This window comes from Entelurus aequoreus, linkage group LG17 (assembly GCF_033978785.1).
Source record: "Entelurus aequoreus isolate RoL-2023_Sb linkage group LG17, RoL_Eaeq_v1.1, whole genome shotgun sequence".
NCBI classification, from domain to species: Eukaryota; Metazoa; Chordata; class Actinopteri; order Syngnathiformes; family Syngnathidae; genus Entelurus; species Entelurus aequoreus.
Window position 1 is genome coordinate 39,046,191 of NC_084747.1, and position 25,354 is coordinate 39,071,544.

Consider the following 25,354-nt stretch of genomic DNA (forward strand, 5'->3'; position numbering starts at 1 on the left):
TATTTTTACATTGATCACGCAACACTAACGTTACGTTAGTTAATATTTGGAACGATCGAACGACCACTCCCTTTCAAGCCTTTGTGTACAGAGAGATAAACATTCTAAGCCACCGATTATGTATTTCAACTAAATGTACAATCTAATGAATGCAGGTAACCACCTGAGCTAGTTGATATGTTAAGAAAGCAAGTGTTGTGGTAACGAGACGAGCCAGTTTAGGGTGTCGTGACATTGTAGGGGGCGGGGCTTGTATAAGGTTTGCTGCACAGGTGACTGTTGCGTTCCTTGTGGGATCGAGACAAACATGGGTAAAATTGAGGCGTTTGAGATCACGTTCGACAGAAATAAAGAAGTGTATACACCCGGTGAATCCATCACGGGAACCGTGACAGTCAAAGTGGGGCAAAAGATATATTATAAAGGTAAGGAGACATAATTGTACATGTATTCGCCTTTATGCTGAAAGACAGGAATTCTGATCTCGTCTAACAAGGAAGCACAAGCCTATCCTTCAGAATACAACAGAACCTAAAGTGTCGGAAACTAGATTGATGTAATTTACTAATCATTCAGGTTATTAAGCATACATATTGGTTTGTGGTGTTTGTTTAGAACATACATGGGAAATTATTTGAAAAACATGCGTCTCGGGGGCCTGTGTGCGCGTGCGCGTGATTACAAAAAGAAAACGCCAAAATTATCACTAGATATTTAAAAAAACAAAAAACAACAGAAAACCTAGCTTGAACACATGTGTTGTACATACATTTGCGTACTTATTTCATGATTCAAAAGTGCTCAATATGGCCACCCCCTGCAGCACGGACACCATCAACACGATATGAAAATTCCCCCCAAACGCGCCAGTTATTCGATCTTTCATGTTGATTGATTTATTGATTGAAACTTTTGTTAGTAGATTGCACAGTAAAGTACATATTCCGTACAATTGACCACTAAATGGTTTTGATTGATTAAAACTTTTATTAGTAGATTGCAAAGTACAGTACATATTCCGTACAATTGACCACTAAATGGTAACACTCGAATACGTTTTTCCACTTGTTTCAGTCGGGGTCCACGTTAATCAATTCATGGTAATGTCATCAATGAAACATAAACGTTGTCTTTAACGTAGCCCCACAGAAAAAAGTCACACACAGTTAGGTCCAGGGATCTGTCTATGAAATACAATGCTTTAGAACTGAATAAATGCGTGATGATTTTGGCGTATTCTTATTGAATCACCCTGTGTGTGTGTGTGTGTGTGTGTGTATATATGTGTATATATATATATACATATATATATATATATATATGTGTATATATATATATATATATATATATATATATATATATATATATATATATATATATATATATATATATATATATATATACACATATATATATATATATATATATATATATATATATAGGGACTATGTTTGATAAGAAATTATCGATTTTGAATCCTCTTATCGAAACGATTCCTTATCGATTCTCTTATCGAGTCCAGATAGGTTGTTGTATATGGAAAAAAACACACTTCACATTCTCTACTGCTCGCTATTATAGTATTACCATATCTGAGTTATTGTGCAGAAATGTGGGGAAATAACTACAAATGTGCGCTACATTCGTTAACCGTGTTACAAAAAACATTAATTAGACTGATACATAATGTTGGATATAGAGAACATACAAACACTTTATTTATTGAGTCAAAAATATTAAAGTTCGATGATTTGGTAAAATTGCAAACAGCTTAAATGATGTGGAATTAAATGATGGAATGGATTAAGTAAAGAAGTTAAACATTGTACTGATATCATCTAGTTTGAGGTTGTTCAAATGAATAGTGCTTGCAAAGTACAAAGAAGAAGAATTATGAGAAATACTTTCAACCTTATTGAAAATAAGATATTCTTCATCTCAGTATATTAATAATGACTGAATTAATTAATTACATATTATAAAACTGTTGTATATATTAATTCACAGATATTTTATTATAAAAAGGTCAGTAAATGATGTATATATTTGTAAATGCTATGAAGTGGGAAAGGGGTAGGATTAAATAAGCTTTACTTCTTCCTACTCCAGTAAAGTGAAATGAAACTTTACTGGAGTGAACACACTTTCTTGTAAGTGTGTTCATGTTCCAAATAAACCAAATAAATAAAGAAAGCACTAGTTTATTAGACAGACTTGCAAACTTTGTCATGGTGTAGGCTACAAAATAGCGTTAACGTTATCGGACACATACAAAAAGGCTCACATTAACATTACCGTTAGCCGCTATGCTTAGGTAACGTTAGTCTAGCTAACATTACTGCAGTCCTGGTTGACATAAGAGGTAACGTTACTACAGGTGAGCAGATATGGAAATTAACCGGCAACAGTTAACGTTAGTTACTCACCGGCGTCACCGCCACTGTAGCTGGGACAGGGTCAGCTGGCAGAAGAAGAGGGGCGTTCTTCGTTGTCTCTGTCGCTGCTTCGAAGACACGACACGCTTGTTGTACTTCCCCCGCTTACACGAGAGCAAAGCCTGGCAATAATTGCATATTGCCGCTTCCTCGTTTTTTTTTGGTGAAATGAAGCCATGCCTTGGAGCGCTTTTTGTGGTCCATTTTTTTTCCTGCTTTCCCCATCTGCGCCTAATGACTGAGCTACGTGACGTCATTTCTTGTGATGTCCCACGGGGCATTTCTTGTCGGGACGGGATTCGTTCCCAGGGGTTCGAATAAAGAACCAACTCTTTTTCTTTACTATAGTGGTCTCGATAACGGGTACCGGTTCTCAAAAAGGGATTCGAGTCAGAGGACTCGGTTCTTTTCTTATCAAACAACCGGGAAAACCGGTTTCGTGTTTGGAATCCTTTGAGTACTTTGCATGCTGCTCAAAAACATCTTGAATGGCAGATTGCTTGGGACTGTACACCAAAGCACCAAAAGCACCAGACGTCTGTAGTTTGAAAAGGAAAATGATAGTAACACATTTTTTCATATTAGCAGCGGCCTTAACTAGTTTGAGCTACATAACCTAGAAAATATTTTGATGCCACTGATTACTATAGCCTGCCATAATCTAGGATTAGGTTACAATAGAATCGAAAGATTTATTGACATTGTATTAAATGCTTCATGATGTATGGTTGCCACTTATGGTTTATGCTTTAAGACAAATACAATAATTGAATACTAAAAACAATACTATGGCTAAAAATATACAGATAAGACATGTAGCAGGTAAAACACACATTGTTTAAGATATAACACAAATTGTAGGAATTCGTTACAAAACTCAGTCTATTCACTTTGCATCAGTTTAAGCTACATAGGTGGTTTTGACTCCGCAAATATGCTAATAATTGGCACTGGGCCATCTTCCTTACATCCTGATTGTAAGGTTTACTGAGGACTTTAACCTGACTAATAACTTGATGGGCTGAATGCTTTTTTTTTTTTTAACAAACAGAACCCACAAAGTCAGGGTCAGCAATGTTTTTTCTGTCAGGAAAAATACTTCTAGCAGCTCACCACAAAATTGTGTGTGGTCTCCCCTGTTATTTATTTTGTACACAAACATGTGTACACATTATGGCAACAGAAAAATAATCAAATATACTAATGAATGAAACAGGAAATAAATGGTCAGTATAAAGACCCAGTTCATCTAAACAATTGGAGACCAATAACACTTCAGTGTTATGATGCTAAGATCCTGGCAAAATGTTTGGCTACACGACTTAAAGGCTTACTGAAATGAATTTTTTTTATTTAAACGGGGATAGCAGATCTATTCTATGTGTCATACTTGACCATTTCGCGATATTGCCATATTTTTGCTGAAAGGATTTAGTATAGAACAACGACGATAAAGATCGCAACTTTTGGTATCTGATAAAAAAAGGCTTGCCCCTACCGGAAGTAGCGTGACGTAGTCAATTGAACATATACGCAAAGTTCCCTATTGTTTACAATGATGGCCGCATGAAGTGAGAGAGATTCGGACCGAGAAAGCGACGATTTCCCCATTAATTTGAGCGAGGATGAAGAAAGATTTGTGGATGAGTAAAGTGCAAGTGAAGGACTAGTGGGGAGTGGAAGCGATTCAGATAGGGAAGATGCTGTGAGAGCCGGGGGTGACCTGATATTCAGCTGGAAATGACTACAACAGTAAATAAACACAAGACATATATATACTCTATTAGCCACAACACAACCAGGCTTATATTTAATATGCCACAAACACCTAGGTGTTTGTTATGCTAGCTACTAGCTACTAGCTCGAGCTAGTTATAGTTATATGGACGGGATCCCGTCCATATAACCTGCCAATACAATTCAAACACCTGCACAACACACACACTCACTCAGCCCAAAGAACCGTTCACCTAACCCAAGGTTCATAAAGCTTATATATTTAATCAAAGTTACGTACATGACACACACGTACTGGCAAGCAATCAAATGTTTGGAAGCGCGCGGGTGGGACCTGATATTCAGCTGGGAATGACTACAACAGTAAATAAACACAAGACATATATATACTCTATTAGCCACAACACAACCAGGCTTATATTTAATATGCCACAAATTAATCCTAATGCTAGCTCCTAGCTACTAGCTACTAGCTACTAGCTCGAGCTAGTTATAGCAAGCGATCAAATGTTTGGAAGCGCAGCTGTGTACTCACGGTATCGCAACTGTGTATCCAAATTAAAGTCCTCCTGGTAAGAGTCTCTGTTGTCCAAGTTTTTTGATCTTGACTGCATCTTTCGGGAATGTAAACAAAGAAGCGCCGGCTGTGTACGTGTTGCTGCTGACTTCCCTCGCAAAATAGACGCTTCGCACTGACAACTTTCTTCTTTGCTTGCTCAGCTTCTTTCTCCATAATGCAATGAACAAATTGCAGCAGATTCACCAACACAGATGTCCAGAATACTGTGGAATAATGACATGAAAACAGAGCTATTTCGTATTGGCTTCAATGGTGTCCGAATACTTCCGTTTCAATGATTGACGTCACGCGCATACGTCATCCTCAGAGGCGTTTCGAACCGGAAGTTTAGCGGGAAGTTTAAAATTGCACTTTATAAGTTAACCCGGCCGTATTGGCATGTGTTGCAATGTTAAGATTTCATCATTGATATATAAACTATCAGACTGCGTGGTCGGTAGTAGTGGCTTTCAATAGGCCTTTAAGTCTGTTTTGTTAAATATTATTCACCAAGATCAATCAGGCTTCCTACAAGGAAGAAACATAGGAAACAATATTAGACAGATATTAGAAATTATAGAAAATTATAATATGGAAAATAAAAGAGGATTAATTTTGTAGCCGACCTGGAGAAGGCTTTTGACAAAATTAGCTTGGATTTTATTTGTAAAAGCTTAGTTTTTTTCAATTTTGGCAACTCCTTATTACACTGGATCAAGACGCTATATAATAAAACTAACTGTAGAATTATCAATAATGGATACATCTCTGGGACAAGACCTCTATTAAGAGGTCTAAAACAAGTGTGCCCTTTGTCTCCATACTTATTTATTATGGCTATGGAAATATTGGCGATTAAAGTTAGATTGAATAAAAATATTGAAGGGCTCAGTAATAATAATATTGAAAGTAAAATAACAATGTATGCAGACGATACAAGCTTCTTTATAAGCCCCAAACCTCATTGTTTGCGAAACCTTCTTGATCTTTTGGACATATTTTCACAGCAATCTGGCCTTAAGCTAAATTATGATAAATGTAAAATATTAAGGATCGGAAATCTAAAGGGAACGTCCTTTCGAATGGAATGCAAAGTGCCTGTTTTGTGGACAAATGGACCAGTTAACATACTTGGTGTTGTTGTCCCAGAGAACCTGGAAGATCTAGGCTCAGTAAATTATGATAATCGACTAAGAAGGCTGGATAAAATTATGCAATTATGGAAAGGGAAATCCTTAACCTTGTATGGTAAAATATCTATTGTCAACTCGTTAATTATTCCTCAATTTATTTATTTGTTTTTGTCATTACCAGCTCCATCACAAAACTTTTTTAAGATTTATGAGCGGAGGGTCTTTGATTTTGTCTGGGACGGCAAACCAGAAAGGATTAAAAGAAAGGTTTTGTACAATGAATATGAATATGGGGGCCTGAAACTTCTCAACCTTGAAGCTATGTGTCTGTCTTTAAAAGCATCAATTGTTCCAAAGATGTATTTAAACACTGAGTGGTACACAAGTGTCCTGTTGGACAAAAAACATGTATTGTATCAAAAGAAATTGTATCCTTTTTTACAATTGATCCCCTCCCATTTTTCTTATGTAGAGAGTCTGCTGGGAAACATGGCGGGGTTCATAAAGGAAACAATCCACTCATAGTGGTGTTTTCAATTTTATGTACCAGAAAAAAGAGATGATATTTTGCAGCAGACAATATGGATGAACTCTAATATTGTAATAGATGGAAAGCCTTTCTTTTGGAAAAATATGCTTGAAAGAGGAATTATTTTTGTCAATGACATTATCAATGAGAATGGTAAAACCATGAAATATGATTAATTTACAACTATGTATGGTGATGTTTGTTCAAGCTTTTCATTTAATCAACTAACTGGAGTCATTGGGAAAAGATGGAAACAAATTAATTATGGAACTACTAAATTATTAGTTTGTAAACCCTTAATAAGAAATACTAGTTGGCAAAAAGGAACTAAAATAAATAGAAAAATATATAAGTTTTATTTAATAAAGAAATCTTTGAAGGCTGCCCCATACAACACATATGGAAAATGGGAGGACTTTTTTGACTGCCCGTTGCCGTGGGATGTAATATTCAAATACTACAAAACCACTATCGATGTGCAAAATCGTTATTTTCAAATTAAAATTATTTATAACTTCCTACCCACGGGAAAAATTTAAAAAATATGGAATATGACAGAGTCAGATGATTGCCGATTTTGTTGTCAGGAGCCTGAATCCACCCTACATTTGTTTTGGTATTGTCATATTGTGTCGTCGTTTTGGGTGGAAGTTGAAAAAATTTGTTTAAAGATTGGTTTGTTTATGAAGCTTGATGTGGTTTCTGTTATTTTAGGAGAGTTCATTGACAGTCATGATTTAGTCAATTTAATTATAGTACTCGGTAAAAGGTTTATTTTTAAGGCCAAAAACAGATATTCACTTAGTATTTCTTTCTTTAAAACATTTAATCAGTATTTTTTAACTTTAGAAAATTATATGGTTGAAAACGATAATGAAACATAAAAAAAGATGGGAAGTCCTCAAAGGCTTATTTTGAAAAAGTTATTTTGTTTATATATGATATGCAATCTGTTGTTGTATTCCCTATTTTAAGTGTACATAAATGAAGGTATGTGTTGCCGAATCCGACTTGGATGTGATCTGGACTGTACATGGGTGCTTAATTTGAAAATGTATTTTTGTTTGTGGATTGTATGCAACCTGTTGTGCTCCCTGGTTTTTGGTGTACATGGGTGAAGGTGTGTGTTGCTGAGCCCGATCTGGACGTAATCTGAACTGGACCTGGTTTTAAGAACCCTTTTGAACAATCTGATTTCATTGACAACCCGGTCTGGTGAAGTTAAGGTCCTTTGTTTGTTTTGTTTGAAAGTAAAGCAATATAAAAACAATTACATAAAAAATAGTTATTAATGAAAATGTTAGTGGACCAGCACCACGCACAATCATGTGTGCTCTAAAGACTGTATCCCTTGCAGACTGTATTATTCTATATTGTTCGAACCAGAAGTTTTTTTTTTTTAAATAACAGAAAGAGACAGCCCCTTTTGTGTAAATGAGTGTGGATGAGTGTGAATGGGGGAGGGAGGATTTTCTTGGGTTGATGCACTAATGGTAAGTGAATCTTTTGTCTTTTTTTATGTTGTTTAAAAAAAATAAAAAAAATAAAAATAAAATAAAATATATATATATATATATATATATATATATATATATATATATATATATATATATATATATATATATATATATATATATATATATATATATATATATATATACTAAATGATTCAGTAATTGTTAGTTTGCTACATGGAGATGAAAGGTCCAATTATTGATGATTGACTGGTGTTGATGAGTCTTACCTCCAGCTCAACATATCAAAAACAAAAGACATGCTGATTGACTTTTGTAAGAGACCGCATGTGAACCAACCAACTGTGATTAAAAACCAGGGGCCGTACTTATCAAGCTTCTTAGAGTGCCATTTTACACTTAAGTCCTGAAAATTTGCGAAATTTAGTCCTACTCTCAAACTTAAGAATAAAAGCTTTTTATCAACGTTCTCAAGTCTAAGAATCACTCCTACTCTCCACGATATTTAAGAGACCTTCAGAGGTGTCTTAAGTGGTTAGGAGTTGCCAGCAGGGGATGGTACTGAGGCGAGAGACGTGCGCGAACGTTCATCTTTGTTTGATGACGAGCAGCTGATCAAACGGTATCGTTTAGACAGAGCAGGTATTATTTTTGTCACAGATTTAATAATTTTCGATTCCTTGTTGATTTCTGCATGTGGCTGCAGTGGACTAGTATATATAGAGCCACCCACACCAGTTTCAAATTAGTTGCCTAATTAATGAATTTGAAAGAAAATGTTATGAGAGTAGCGTATGTGTGTGGCACACACATACGCTAGGTTACAGCATGTGAGGTGAGTGACGTCAGTGAGTGTGTGGGCGAGAGAAGAGAGGGAGCGGTATTGTGGGTGCGAGCGGGGACTAGTTTGTTTTGTGTTGGATTGGCTGTGTGCAAGCAATCAATAAAGCAAGATTTGCAACTAATCGCCGGACTCATCATTCACTCTAAAGTTGTCCGCTGTGGAGACCCACTGCCGGGTAAAGTGAAGGGTGTTGCCCCGAGCATACATCCTGGAGAAGTGTCTCCCCTGCCTCTTTGTTACGGTCTGGGAGCAGGAAGCAGGAAAGGTGCAACAAAAAGGAAACATTTATTTTTGATTCATTGCCAATATTGTTTGTTTGTTTTGTATTATTTTGTAGTTTATTGTCAAAATATACACTCCCATTGTCCACTTAAAGGCCTACTGAAACCCACTACTACCGACCACGCAGTCTGATAGTTTATATATCAATGATGAAATCTTAACATTATAACACATGCCAATACGGCCGGGTTAACTTATAAAGTGACATTTTAAATTTGCCGCTAAACTTCCGGTTCGAAACGCCTCTGAGGATGCCGTATGCGCGTGACGTAACCCGGGAACACGGATATGCCTTCCACATTGAAGCCAATACGAAAAAGCTCTGTTTTCATTTCATAATTCCACAGTATTCTGGACATCTGTGTTCGTGAATCTGTTGCAATCATGTTCATTGCATTATGGAGAAGAAAGCTGAGCAAGCAAAGAAGAAAGTTGTCGGTGCGAAATGGACGTATTTTTCGAACGTAGTCAGCAACAACAGTACACAGCCGGCGCTTCTTTGTTTACATTCCCGGAAGATGCAGTCAAGATGGAAGAACTCGGATAACAGAGACTCTAACCAGGAGGACTTTTGACTTCGATACACAGACGCCTGTAGAGAACTGGGACAACGCAGACTCTTACCAGGATTACTTTGATTTGGATGACAAAGACGCAGACGTGCTACTGTGAGTATGCAGCTTTGGCTTCTAAACATTTGATCGCTTGACCGTATGTGCGCAACTTTTTTTTGCGTATGTACGTAACTTTTTTAAAATATATAAGCTTTATGAACCTTGGGTTAGGTGAACGGTCTTTTGGGCTGAGTGATTGTGTGTGTTGATCAGGTGTTTGAATTGTATTGGCGTGTTCTATGGAGCTAGGAGCTAGCATAGGAGCTAGGAGCTAGCATAACAAACACGCAGGTGTTTTTATGCAGGATTAATTTGTGGCATATTAAATATAAGCCTGGTTTGTTGTGGCTAATAGAGTATATATATGTCTTGTGTTTATTTACTGTTGTAGTCATTCCCAGCTGAATATCAGGTACCGTGAGTATGCATCCTTGGCTGCTAAACATTTGATAGCTTGAGCGTATGTGCGCGTCACGTACGTAACTTTTTAAAAATATATAAGCTTTATGAACCTTGGGTTAGGTGAACGGTCTTTTGGGCTGAGTGATTGTGTGTGTTGATCAGGTGTTTGAATTGTATTGGCGTGTTCTATGGAGCTAGGAGCTAGCAGAGGAGCTAGGAGCTAGCGTAACAAACACGCAGGTGTTTTTATGCAGGATTAATTTGTGGCATATTAAATATAAGCCTGGTTGTGTTGTGGCTAATAGAGTATATATATGTCTTGTGTTTATTTACTGTTGTAGTCATTCCCAGCTGAATATCAGGTACCGTGAGTATGCAGCCTTGGCTGCTAAACATTTGATAGCTTGACCGTATGTGCGCGTCACGTACGTAACTTTTTAAAAATATATAAGCTTTATGAACCTTGGGTTAGGTGAACGGTCTTTTGGGCTGAGTGATTGTGTGTGTTGATCAGGTGTTTGAATTGTATTGGCGTGTTCTATGGAGCTAGGAGCTAGCAGAGGAGCTAGGAGCTAGCATAACAAACACGCAGGTGTTTTTATGCAGGATTAATTTGTGGCATATTAAATATAAGCCTGGTTGTGTTGTGGCTAATAGAGTATATATATGTCTTGTGTTTATTTACTGTTGTAGTCATTCCCAGCTGAATATCAGGTCACCCCCGGCTCTCACAGCATCTTCCCTATCTGAATAGCTTCAACTCCCCACTAGTCTTTCACTTGCACTTTACTCATCCACAAATCTTTCATCCTCGCTCAAATTAATGGGGAAATTGTCGCTTTCTCGGTCCGAATCTCTCTCACTTCATGCGGCCATCATTGTAAACAATAGGGAACTTTGCGTATATGTTCAACTGACTACGTCACGCTACTTCCGGTAGGGGCAAGCCTTTTTTTTATCAGATACCAAAAGTTGCAATCTTTATCGTCGTTGTTCTATACTAAATCCTTTCAGCAAAAATATGGCAATATCGCGAAATGATCAAGTATGACACATAGAATAGATCTGCTATCCCCGTTTGAATAAAAAAAATTCATTTCAGTAGGCCTTTAAATATTTCTAAGATATTTCTTTATTCTTAGACAAGGGATTCCCTTCCGTGATTGGTCATTTCTATGGACACAGAAATTACGTCACCTAAAATTCCGTTTACGGCACATAGTAATGTCGTAATTCAGCTCTGAGTGTGACACTTAAGATTCAGTCCTACACTTCGCTGAAAGTGTGAGTAAGACGCTTGATAACTAACTTTTAAGTGCAGCTTTCAGCAAAGAATTTATTTACTCTTAAGTCAACTCTTAGCAGACTTCTTAGGAGTAATTCTAAGAAGCTTGATAAGTACGGCCCCAGGTCATTGAATATGTGCCGAGGTATAAATAGATTGGGACTTAAATTGTTGAACAACTGACATTTGAAGATAACTGTGATGCGGTGTGTAAAAAGGCTCACCAGAGTTTATACTGTCTGAGAAAACGGTCTCATTTTAATTTTGACAAGACCATCATGATTATGTTTTACCATGCTTTTATAGAACCTGTTTTGTCTTTCTTCCTGGTCCCATGATTCAGTCACATGTCTTTAAAAGACAATAATTCCCTAAATCAAATTTGTTTAAGTGTCAAATAAATTAGTTGGTGAGGGTCAGCTTTCTCGAGCCACCCTCTATAATAAACAGGTAGTGAGGATAGCTTCCTCCATTTTAACTGATGTATCTCACTAGCACTACCTACACAGCCATCTTCAGTCTTCCATCTGGACGGACGTTTTTAGTCCCGAGAGGCAAAACAAAATGGTACAGATGTAGTTTTGTCCCAGCTGCCACCACAGAACTAAACACGTTGTAGTTCCACTTCTTGCGCTATTTGTGTTGGTGTAATTAATTAATTTATTTATTTATGTTTCTTTATTCTGGCTTTTCCCAAATATTGTCTGATTGGGATTTTATATTTTTTATTCTTTTTATGGGGAACTTTGAGTATATTTACCAATTTACAATGTTATAACCCTACCAATGTTTGTAATGCTTGTATATGGTAGGTCTGTGTATTGCATATGTAAGATTTTACTTTTTCCTGTATGTTTTAATGGATGTCTTGATCTTGCTGACTGCAAAACAAGTTTACCATTGGGTCATAACAAAGTAACCTAACCTAACCTAACCTAACCCAACCATCTCTATGTGGCTTCTACGTGCTGTATCTATATGGGCATAACAGGTGAGTTAGTTTACTACGATACCTGTCAGTCTTTAAACTCTTTGTGCATATCTGGATGGTTGTAATTGTCCTTGTTTTCTAAGTTTGAAGAATTTCCACCTTTGGCTTGCATAGCAGTGCTTTAGAGTGTATAGCTTAATTGATTGATTGAAACTTTTATTAGTAGATTGCACAGTACAGTACATATTCCGTACAATTGACCACTAAATGGTAACACCCAAATAAGTTTTTCAATTGTTTAGGTTAGGGTCCACGTTAATCAATTCATCAATTCACCAATTCACCTTTATTGTTATGGTTCAAAGGCAAAATACCTTCATATTGTTTATTGACCAGTAGAATTGTTGTTTCTGCCATTTTCCCTCCTCTGCCTCTACAGTTCGCTGTTTCTGCTTGTATGTGCTCTGCATGTCTGTTAACTCGACTCATATTACCAGCAGCGTCACCGCTGTGCACCAGCGTGTTCGTGAAAATAAAGAAGTAGGTACTATACCGGCAGTAGGCTTGTTAACGTTAAACCTATGCGACCGGATATCCAGTTAAAGCGCCCTCAATTGATAAGGTTCAGTTGTGAATCTAGTTTATTCGAGTATAAAGGCATAAACCAGTTATCGCGCCAAACTAGAAATCAGTTGATGTTTTTTGTCTTTAAAACGACACAAGAGCCGGTTGTTACATTACTTACATAACTGGAGACTACATGGTTATACATGGTCCCGGTGTCGCACAAGACTAGCAATCAGTTGACAGTTTATCTTGAAAACAACGCGAGAGTCACGGCTGCTCATCAAATAATTACCCGCAAGATACGTAACGTCAACACCGCGGACCATCTCCGTGCTTTGCCATCTGTCAATATTGTAACATCCCAACTATGGCTGCTCAGACAGATTCCCAGTTTCCCAGTTTGTCTTTCTTTTTTTCCACAAAATGCAATGTGCTCGTACAAAGGGCTCAATCTCCGTGTCCCGCTCTCTTTTCCGGCAACTTTCCTTTTCCCCTTTCAACTCCACAACACATGTCACTTAAGGCCTACTGAAACCCACTACTACCGACCACCCAGTCTGATAGTTTATATATCAATGATGAAATCTTAACATTATAACACATGCCAATACGGCCGGGTTAACTTATAAAGTGACATTTTAAATTTGCCGCTTAACTTCCGGTTCGAAACGCCTCTGAGGATGACGTATGCGCGTGACGTGGCCCGGCGAACACGGGTATGCCTTCCACATTGAAGCCAATACGAAAAAGCTCTGTTTTCATTTCATAATTCCACAGTATTCTGGACATCTGTGTTCGTGAATCTGTTGCAATCATGTTCATTGCATTATGGAGAAGGAAGCTGAGCAAGCAAAGAAGAAAGTTGTCGGTGCGAAATGGACGTATTTTTCGAACGTAGTCAGCAACAACAGTACACAGCCGGCGCTTCTTTGTTTACATTCCCGAAAGATGCAGTCAAGATGGAAGAACTCGGATAACAGAGACTCTAACCAGGAGGACTTTTGACTTCGATACACAGACGCCTGTAGAGAACTGGGACAACACAGACTCTTACCAGGATTACTTTGATTTGGATGACAAAGACGCAGACGTGCTACTGTGAGTATGCAGCTTTGGCTTCTAAACATTTGATCGCTTGACCGTATGTGCGCAACTTTTTTTTGCGTGTGTACGTAACTTTTTTAAAATATATAAGCTTTATGAACCTTGGGTTAGGTGAACGGTCTTTTGGGCTGAGTGATTGTGTGTGTTGATCAGGTTTTTGAATTGTATTGGCGTGTTCTATGGAGCTAGGAGCTAGCATAGGAGCTAGGAGCTAGCATAACAAACACGCAGGTGTTTTTATGCAGGATTAATTTAATTAATTAATTAAAGCCTGGTTGTGTTGTGGCTAATAGAGTAAATATATGTCTTATGTTTATTTACTGTTTTAGTCATTCCCAGCTGAATATCAGGTACCGTGAGTATGCAGCCTTGGCTGCTAAACATTTGATAGCTTGACCGTATGTGCGCGTCACGTACGTAACTTTTTAGAAATATATAAGCTTTATGAACCTTGGGTTAGGTGAACGGTCTTTTGGGCTGAGTGATTGTGTGTGTTGATCAGGTGTTTGAATTGTATTGGCGTGTTCTATGGAGCTAGGAGCTAGCAGAGGAGCTAGGAGCTAGCGTAACAAACACGCAGGTGTTTTTATGCAGGATTAATTTGTGGCATATTAAATATAAGGCTGGTTGTGTTGTGGCTAATAGACTATATATATGTCTTGTGTTTATTTACTGTTGTAGTCATTCCCAGCTGAATATCAGGTCACCCCCGGCTCTCACAGCATCTTCCCTATCTGAATAGCTTCAACTCCCCACTAGTCCTTCACTTGCACTTTACTCATCCACAAATCTTTCATCCTCGCTCAAATTAATGGGGAAATTGTCGCTTTCTCGGTCCGAATCTCTCTCACTTCATACGGCCATCATTGTAAACAATAGGGAACTTTGCGTATATGTTCAACTGACTACGTCACGCTACTTCCGGTAGGGGCAAGCCTTTTTTTTATCAGATACCAAAAGTTGCAATCTTTATCGTCGTTGTTCTATACTAAATCCTTTCAGCAAAAATATGGCAATATCGCGAAATAATCAAGTATGACACATAGAATAGATCTGCTATCCCCGTTTAAATAAAAAAAATTCATTTCAGTAGGCCTTTAGCATCCTTGTCCCAGAAGTCCCGCCCCCCAATCAAGCCATTGGCTAGAACCTGTAGGCGTCTGTGACTCGTGGAAAATAAATGTATTTGACCTGTGTTTGCCTTTTTACTTTATTTAACATTTCTGGGGATATATGTTGGGATTTTAAAATTTTACAATACTGGAACTTGAAGCATGTCACTTTTATAAAATGTGCTTTTTTTTATATTTGATGATGAATGTGCCTAAGGTATTCTCATTCATTACGTTATTATTTTCATGGCATTCAACAGATCAGTTGTTTTAGAAGATGTCTTACCTCTCATCCAAGTAGTTTTCATCAGATCTTGCAGATCAGGGGCCGTACTTATCAAGCTTCTTAGAGTGCCATTTTACACTTAAGTCCTGAGAATTTTCGAAATTTAGTCCTACTCTCAAACTTAAGAATAAAAGCTTTTTATCAACGTTCTTAAGTCTAAGAATCACTCCTACTCTCCACGATATTTAAGAGACCTTCAGAGGTGTCTTAAGTGGTTAGGAGTTGCCAGCAGGGGATGGCACTGAGGCGAGAGAGACATGCGCGAACGTTCAGGGAACGGAACAATGTTTTGTTTTTTTTGATGACGAGCAGCTGATCAAACGGTATCGTTTAGACAGAGCGGATATTATTTTTGTCACAGATTTAATACTTTTCGATTCCTTGTTGATTTCTGCATGTGTCTGCAGTGGGCTAGTATATATAGAGCCACCCACACCAGTTTCAAATTAGTTGCCTAATTAATGAATTGGAAAGAAAATGTCATGACAGTAGCGTATGTGTGTGGCCGTGAGGTGAGTGACGTCAGTGAGTGTGTGGGCGATAGAAGAGAGGGAGCGGTAGCGTGAGTGCCGGCGGGGACTAGTTTGTTTTGTATTATTTTGTAGTTTATTGTCAAAATATACACTCCCATTGTCCACTTAAATATTTCCAAGATATTTCTTTATTCTTAGACAACGGATTCCCTTCCGTGATTGGTCATTTCTATGGACACAGAAATGACGTCACCTAAAATTCCGTTTACGGCACATAGTAATGTCGTAATTCAGCTCTGAGTGTGACACTTAAGATTCAGTCCTACACTTCGCTGAAAGTGTGAGTAAGACGCTTGATAACTAACTTTTAAGTGCAGCTTTCAGCGAAGAATTTATTTACTCTTAAGTCAACTCTTAGCAGACTTCTTAGGAGTAATTCTAAGAAGCTTGATAAGTACGGCCCCAGATCTACGTAGTCTGAATGCTTGGTGCCAAGGTCCTAACTATCTATCTAACATGAGGAGTGTACGCACAGGAAGGAATACTTGTGTTCTTTTGTGGTGCAGAAAATAATGTGTAAATCACAAATTTTAACCCTTTGAATCGAATCGTTCATACATTGAATTAATCTTATTGAATCATTCATACACTAAACTGAATCGTATCGAATCATTAATTCACTAAATCATTTATTGATTGAAACTTTTTAGTAGATTGCACAGTGCAGTACATATTCCGTACAATTGACCACTAAATGGTAACACCCGAATAAGTTTTTCAACTTGTTTAAGTCGGGGTCCACTTAAATTGATTCATGATACAGATATATACTATCATCATAATACAGTCATCACACAAGATAATCATCACAGTATATACATTGAATTATTTACTTTATTTACAATGTAGCATCAAATTGTTGTTTTTTATAAATCATTTTTAATCGTATCATAACCCATCTATCGAAATGCGAATTGAATCGGCCATTACAAAGTGATTTACATCCCTAGCCAGCAGTATAGTACGTTTTTTACTTCATTAGTACCACGGTACTTTGTTAGTACCGGTATACCATACAACACTAATGGGCTCTGTACAGTCTTTCTCCTCCTTAAGAAACTGACTCTCCAGTTTTGCGCCACTGTCCAATTCTTCTGCAGGAATCTCCATATTGCGAGTTCTACCTTCAAGTGTCAGTATGTTATTAAACGCCTTTTTATCAAGCTAGGTAATTTTTGTGCACACATTAATTTGATTCCTACAACATACTTGTGCATGACCTTCTTCAAACCTCAGCGCAGGGCTGGGCGATATGGCTTTTTTTAAAATATCTCAATATTTTTAGGCCATATCGCGATACATGATATATATCTCGATATTTTGCTTTAGCCTTGAATGAACACTTGATGCATATAATCACAGCAGTATGATGATTCTATGTGTCTACATTAAAACATTATTGTTCATACTGCATTAATATATGCTCATTTTAAACTTTCATGTAGAGAGGGAAATCACAACTAAGTCAATTGACCAAAACTGTATTTATTAAACAGTTATTAAGCAGTGGCACAAACATTCATGTCATTTCAAAACAGAAAGTGCAAGATTGTCAGAGACATTTTAAAACAAGCTATTAGTTCACTTTTGTGCATGATGTCACTAAGATGACAAATCAAAACAACACTAAATTAAAGTGCACTTTTTGTGCAGAACGCCACTACAATAGTTTAAAACAAATAAAGTGCACTTTTGTGCATGATGTCACACAAGATATTTCAATAACTGTCAAATAAAAATTAGCTGCATAATAGGAAATCCAATTGTGTACGTCCTTTGCTATGTGGTAGGTTCCGGCGGACGTTATCACCTTATGTCGTGGACTATTTTTTTCATACGGTGTTGATGTGGAAATGGTTGCTTCGGCATTTTGTTGGTGTGGCACCGAACGGAGATGTTGACATGCGGAGTTTCAAGCACTCTTCATTCTCTAGCGGGTGACTTTTCAAATGATGCTACATATTAGCAGTAATGCTACTTTTTGTAGCAATGCTTTTGCCCCACACTTGACAAATTACGGGTGTCTGTTCGACATATTCCCACTTGAAGCCAAACCACCGCCAGACGATGAACCCCATGCTGTTTTTCTTGGGAATTAATTCTTCCTTCATTTGTTAGCAGATTCGCACCTTCTTTCTCTCGTATTACCACTCGCACCACAGCTAACTTTAGCCATGCTGCTACCTCTCTGCTCCGCGAGGGCGTATACATATGTGACGTATGTAAGAATGTGCGCTTGTTTAAGTCACTGTAAGAAGAAGAGACTAGAAAGAGTGAGAAACGCCTGTAGTGTAATGCCTGCTCTAAAAGCAACTGCGTGAGAACGTATACTCGAATATCTCGATATAGTCATTTTCTATATCGCACAGAGATAAACCCCTACCTCAGCGGTACTTTGTAACTAGCAACCATCCTCTACTATCAGTTTTAATCCAAAAACAAAACTTTTTTTGTTGATTACTTACACACAGACACCCTAATTGACCTTCTTTTACCGCCACTACCAGGAAGTGCGGTAACATATTTTCCTTCTTAATGCAGTTCAGGCACACAGCTGGTAAACTGGTGAACATGTTTTACATTGAACTTTGTGGAAACCTGTGTTATCAACCAGTGAATAAGAATGACAAAATAATGTGTCTGTGGCCAAAACAACACATACCAACAATGTCTGTTGTTTATTTTGCAGCCATTAAGGTGAACTGCAATGGCTTCTGTGGCATCACCAATAAAGTAAATGATACAGCATGGACAGTTCAGGAACAGTACTTCAACAACACAATCTCTGTTGCAGACAAAGGTAAGTTTTATTTTTTCTGTGTTCAGAATCACAAATACTTTATTAATCCCTGAGGGGAAATTAAATTGTTGTCTTAGTTACTGTGGTTGTCAATTGCTTCAGTGATGTGTGATTAAGTATATGTGCCTCCCCTGACTGATGCATAAATCTATGACGTCTCTCTGCCCTATCCAGGAACACTGAAACAAGAAAATCATTTGTTTGCCTTCAAGTTTCACATTCCATGTAAGACACCCCCATGACACACCATGCATCTATGACACGAGTAAAACGTTGTGGTGATTAAAACGCTAAAATGCATCATAACGTTTCAAAACGTTTCTTTAATCGAATAGCTGTAGAAACGACTTAAAAGTTACAAGTGTTTATATAGATACATTTGATGAATGGATGTAACTTTCATGGAACATATTACTTATATAGCGGCCACAAAAAATCTAAATTTGCTACAACATGAAAAGTTTTGTGCCTTCTTACCTAGTATTAAAGTTTTCTTAGCTGAAGTAACCCGTGATGCTGTCCGACAGGCAGCTTCCGCAGACAAACCCCATTTTCAAATTAGTCATGTGCTTCTTACCGCCCCTTCAGCCATTTAAGTTAAAGCTAAACTCAACCAACATGTACTTATTAAACCAGCACATATTCCTTTTTTGTATTGTTTATTTCCGATACCGTACAGATATACCCGTAATTTCCGGACTATAAGACGCTACTTTTTCCCCTCGTTCTGGTCCCTGCGGCTTATACAACGGTGCGGCTTATTTACGGCCTGTTCTTCTCCGACACCGACGAAGAGGATTTCGGTGGTTTTAGTACGCAGGAGGAAGACGATGACACAATGATTAAAGACTGACTTTTCATATACCGGTAGGCTGGTTATTTTGATAACGTACATGCAAGCACTTTGTATTACTTTGCACCGTTGTATTATTTGTACTCTGCACGAATGCTGTTCGCCATGTCAAAGATGTGAAAGTTTGATTGAATGATTGAAAGATTTATAGTTAATAAATGGGACGCTTTGCGTTCCCAAACAGTCATTTCTGTCCCGAAAATCCCCTCCGTGGTAGCAGGAACCCCTATATACTACGGTAATTACACATCAAAACCCTGCGGCTTATAGTCGGGTGCGGCTTATATATGGAACAATCTGTATTTTCCCCTAAATTTAGCTGGTGCGGCTTATAGTCCGGAAATTACGGTAACTATTTTTAGACAAATGCCAGATAACAGACAAGAAAGTGTAAAAATCTGACTGAAGAAAATAAAGCCAAACTATTGGTTGTTTAGAGCGGCCACTTTTGCTGTTTTCCTTGAGTGGTCGCTACATACAGTGGTACCACAACTTACAAGAATGATTTGTTCCACGACCGAGCTTTGTACATTACCTCAAAACATAACATAACAAACATACAATAGTTATTTTGTTGTTTATGTTGGACACCGACCTCTATGAGTTAATCAATATACATGATTTACCTTGGAAAGCAACAGTTGATAATTAGGGCCTGAGGGGGTATGTCTCCTACACTTTTTAAAAGGCAATTTTTGTCCCCTGCACTTTTTACCTTCTAAAAATTATGTAACACTAATGAATGGAGACAAGTCAAATACTTGTGCCAGGCGTAAAAAGACTGAAAGCATTTCCCCACAGAACCATCTTTAGGTCAAAACGGTGAAGATATGTACCCTTTCAGCCTTTTATCCCCACACAAATTGAAATTTTGATTGTCTGTAACGAAAGTGTTTGAAAACTGGCTCCAGAGTGGGAAAGTCTGAAAACTCCGGCATGGGGCAAAGAAAACCGCCACAGTACTGAATTATGTTGTCGCCGCCGCCTCCTTCCCGCTCTGTCGTCGCACCAACAGGGAGAAGGCATGCTCATTTATTGATTGATTGAAACTTTTATTAGTAGATTGCACAGTACAGTACATATTCCGTACAATTAACCACTAAATGGTATCACCCGAATAAGTTTCTCAACTTGTTTAAGTCGGGGGTACAACATTAAATATGTGGTTGTGATGTACAATAGTTACTATTAGCACTATGGCAACAAAACCTCACCATCATACACAATAATAATAACGCACACGTCATATTATTTTAAATAAAACAATGTCAAGCTTGAGTCACCAGAAGAACGAGTGTTTAATTGTCTCCTTTACTACTAAAAACAGTGTGTTACCATTGTATACTGTATTATTATGTACTAGAGATGTTTAATATTGTAATTTTTGTTAAAAAGTGTGGCATTAGAACGAGACCATGTTGGTGAATTGTGCATGTGGTGTAAACAATGACAACTATAGTACCGTATTTTTCGGACTATAAGTCGCGCCGGAATACCTCGCACCAGCCGAAAATGCACAATAAAGACGGAAAAAAACATATACGTCGCACTGGAGTATAAGTCGCATTTTTGGGGGAAATGTATTTGATAAAATCCAACACCAAGAATAGACATTTGAAAGGCAATATAAAATAAATAAAGAATAGTGAACAACAGGCTGAATAAGTGTATGCCATATGACGCACAAATAACCAACTGAGAACGTGCCTGGTATGATACGTAACATATTATGGTAAGAGTCATTCAAATAACTATAACATATAGAACATGCTATACGTTCACCAAACAATCTGTCACTCCTGATCGCTAAATCCGATGAAATCTTCTTCCTCGTTGTCGCTCCTGGTATGCGCCGCTCCCTTTCTTTCTGCTGCTCGATCGCCGTTTTCTGCTGCATATTTCACTACGTCCGGCTTGTAATCTGCAGTATATGATTTCCTTTTCGGTGCCATTTTAGTTCAGCCCTTCTCAGTTTTTATAAGTTACCGCCAATGTTGATGTGATCCATTTTAATAGCTCCGGCAGTAGCATATAGCAGTTAGCATTCCATGACCCACAATGCACTTCTGCCATGACCCTCCCCCGCCGAATTCTTATTGGTTGGCGTGTGAGTGACGATTGCTGACGTGTGTGTGACGATTGCGAACATTTTCTTTGTCGCTCACGCGAATGAGATAAATAATATTATTTGATATTTTACGGTAATGTGTTAATAATTTCACACATAAGTCGCTCCGGAGTATACGTCGCACCCACGGCCAAACTATGAAAAAAACGTCGACTTATAGTCCGAAAAATAAGGTAGATCCTTACTTTTTTTTAGAGGACAAGATTCACTTTTTAAAGTAGTGCACATACAGTATCAAACCGATAAAACTCAAAATACATTAATCTATGTAAACATTATCCAACATCCGGTAGAAATAGCAGTCGATACAGTATTATGCCTGACTCTGGTGGCCAAGTCATGTATGCAATCATGATCTCGAAAGCAGTACATAGTGAGTTGATCCATGTCCAGTGTAGAAAAAAAAGGTAGTGGTCACCCCATAATTGTTTCTGTTACTGTAATTATTTGTTAATTGTTATTGTATTCTTAATAATCCAAAACATGCATCTTATCCTTCAAACCACCTGCCCCCCCAATCCACATCCGATGTACTGCCAATTGTGTCCACCCCACTTCTGAAATACAAATGTATTCCTCCGTTCACCCTCACTGCTCTTACATGGTGAGGGGAGCTTTCACGAGAAGTTCTACTCCAAACGCTCTTGACCTCAGACTGGGGCGACGGTTCATCTTTCAGCAGGACAAGGACCCTTAGTATACAGCCAAGATATTAAAGGAATGGCATCAAGACAACTCTGTAAAAATGTCCTTGAGTGGCCCAGCCAGAGCTCTGACTTGAATCCGATCGAACATCTCTGAAGAGATCTCAAAGGGTTTGAATACTTATGGTCAATGTATGTTTTGGAATCTCAATTTGCTTTTCATGAAGTGATATTGAAAAACAAAAAAAAAGACTGGGTTATTTGAATTTCGTTGTAAAATACAAAAAAAGAAAAACAAAGCGTTTTTCATTTTTGGTTTTGAAAAGAAAAATTAAGATTCCAGTAAACAAAAACGGAAAAACAGACCAAAACCGGATTGTTTTTCCATAGTCTGACACTGGGAGTTTTATTTTCAAAGTAAAAGCGGGGATACTACAGTACCCGTGTGTCTGGCTAAAATTTATTTGGAGCCCTACACACAATATTTTAGACATGGCACAACAAGGTCTGACATTTACATACAGTATATCTGTATGCACATACTGTATATGAAAGTGGAGGTAAAAAGGGATTTGATCACGCATCACAGTACAGATTTTCTTTAAAGGCCAGTCTGCGGTCCTGTCTTTGGAATCACTATTTCCGGTTCCGTTGTCGGAAAATGAAAATACATCAATTTATGGTTTGCTTTTCAGTTTCAGTTTCTATTGATATGTGCATACATATTTCTGTATAAGTCTTGGTACTTTGTGCCATGTCTAAAGTATTTTCTCCTCTCATGTATCAGGACTTTGTCTGGAACTTAAAAAAATCAATTGTTTCCCTATCCATGAATGTGTGAATAAAATGTTTGCAATGTGCCTATCTGAGATGAAAACATTTAGGTATAACCTATCAAAAATAAAAATAAAATAAAAAAATAACACCCAGAAAACAAACCTAAAAAATTAAATTAAAGAATGTCAAGCTAAGATAAACTTATGCAAGTAACAAAGAGATTTGTCAGTACTTGGATGTATTTACTTGACCAAAAATATGGATAAATAGTGTTTGTGGTTTTGAAGTGAGTTTCTTTCACCTTGTCTGATAATGGAAGAAATATGTTTGTATTTTTAAAATTTTGTCTTCATCAAATTTAATAAAAACATTATTTTGTTTGCCTGGATTAAAATATACTGTAAGACATGATCTAATAAAACAGTTAATTCAAGGAATGTGTAGGATTAGTTTTGGAAGAAATAATGAGCAGTGCGGCAAACTATTTTTTAAGCAGAAATAAGATTTGTTTTGGCAATACTTTTTGCAATTGTTTGAATTCAGAAAGTGGTGGATGAAAATGAAATGTGTTGTTCATAATTAAGCAAGTTGCCTTGTGCATCCATAATATCTACAACCCACCAAATACCTTTCTGCATGTAACCATTACAACTATTTGATTGTGTGTCAAATCTGTTCTTTCATATTGGAATGTGATTTAGTGACAAGTTATGTGTGTGCATCATCTTCCAATAAGATGCATCTGTTTGTGAAAGTCTAGTAATTTGATATCATGGATCTTTAATCCTTCTAATTTATCAAATATTTTTTGGGTAATGCAGTTCCAGAAGGAATCACAATTTTTAATCCATGACTTCCACCAGTTAAATTTCAGGGTACCATTTAAACAGTGATTCTCAAGCTTTGGTACATGTACGTGGTACCAGGGCTCCATCTAGTGCAGGGGTGTCAAACTCAAATACAGAGTGGGCCAAAATTTAAAACTGAACAAGGTTGAACAAATTAACCTTTTTAATAGGGACCCAGACAAGTTTTGCATTGAATATTGAACAAGCAAGGCATATATAACTTTATAGTGACATGCAAAATCGAGTTTCAAATAATAATAATAATAATTAAAAAATATCAATGGCATATCAAATACAATTTAAATAAAAATGTAATGCCTCTTTTCTATTTGCAGCCTCCTGAGGTAAATATCAACAATAACTTTTTCCACAGGCTAATACATTTGAAAATAAAATAATGAATAAATCAACCATTCAGGCATTTTTACTGCTCAGTTTGCCACACACTGATCTAATCTGATATGCCCAAGCCAGATACCTGCCATCTTTTCTTGGATGCTAGTTCATTAATGTCGGGGCTCAGGCTTTGAGCTGAGGCATCCTTCATTATCGAACAAAGGTGTTCTCAGTCATTATATTTTGTAGTCCACTCCGACCACAGTCTTGGGGGCGTGCCTTACAGGCCTTTAACGTTCTCTACGAGCTGTCGTCACGTCCGCTTTTCATCCATCCTAACAACGTGCCGGACCAGTCACAAGATATGTGCGGCTTCTGTAAGCACACACACGTGAATGCAACGCATACTTGATCAACAGCGATACAGATTACACTGATGGTGCCCATATAAATAACTTTAACACTGTTACAAATATGCGCCACACTGTGAACCCACACCAAACAAGAATGACAAACACATTTCGGGAGAACATATGCACCGTAACACAACATAAACACAACAGAACAAATACCCAGAATCCCATGAAGCCCTAACTCTTCCGGGCTGCAATATACCCCCCATGGTCTAAATGGTCTAGCTCCATCCTATCTTGCTGATAGTATTGCACCATATGTCCCGGTCAGAAATCTGCATTCAAAGAACTCCGGCTTATAAGTGATTTCCAGAGCCCAGAGCATTTATATTCGGGCTTCAGTACTCTGGAATGCCCTACTGGTAACCGTTAAAGATGCTACCTCAGTAGAAGCATTTATGTCTCATCTTAAAACTAATTTGTATACTCTAGCCTTTAAATAGACCCATTTTTTAGGTGGGGGTGGGGTGGGGGTGTGGGGGCTTGGTCGGGGGTGGTCGGGGGCGTGGTTATTTACAGCTAGAATTCACCAACTCGAGTATTTCATATATATTTCATATATATATATATATATATTTATTTTATTTACATAGAGAAAAAAAAATACTTGAATTTCAGTGTTCCGTTGGCTATCCATTAGATGGCAGTATTGTCCTGTTTAACTTCTCCGTTCATTGGGCAGGCAAGCTGTTTATATTGTGGGAAAGCGGACGTTGGAACAGGCTGT

The 25,354-nt window shown here is 37.6% G+C and overlaps 1 protein-coding gene across 1 annotated transcript in view; it reads left to right on the top strand.

Annotated features, from left to right (window-relative positions):
- Window positions 1-217: 217 nt before the first annotated feature.
- The window catches only part of arrdc1a (arrestin domain containing 1a), a 90,738-nt gene continuing 65,601 nt past the window's right edge, over window positions 218-25,354 (top strand). Inside the window, exons 1-3 of the mRNA XM_062024250.1 lie at window positions 218-425; window positions 18,518-18,628; window positions 18,803-18,853. Of these exons, the coding sequence (XP_061880234.1) occupies window positions 308-425; window positions 18,518-18,628; window positions 18,803-18,853 (280 nt within the window). The 5' untranslated portion in view covers window positions 218-307. The remainder of the gene's footprint in view (window positions 426-18,517; window positions 18,629-18,802; window positions 18,854-25,354) is intronic.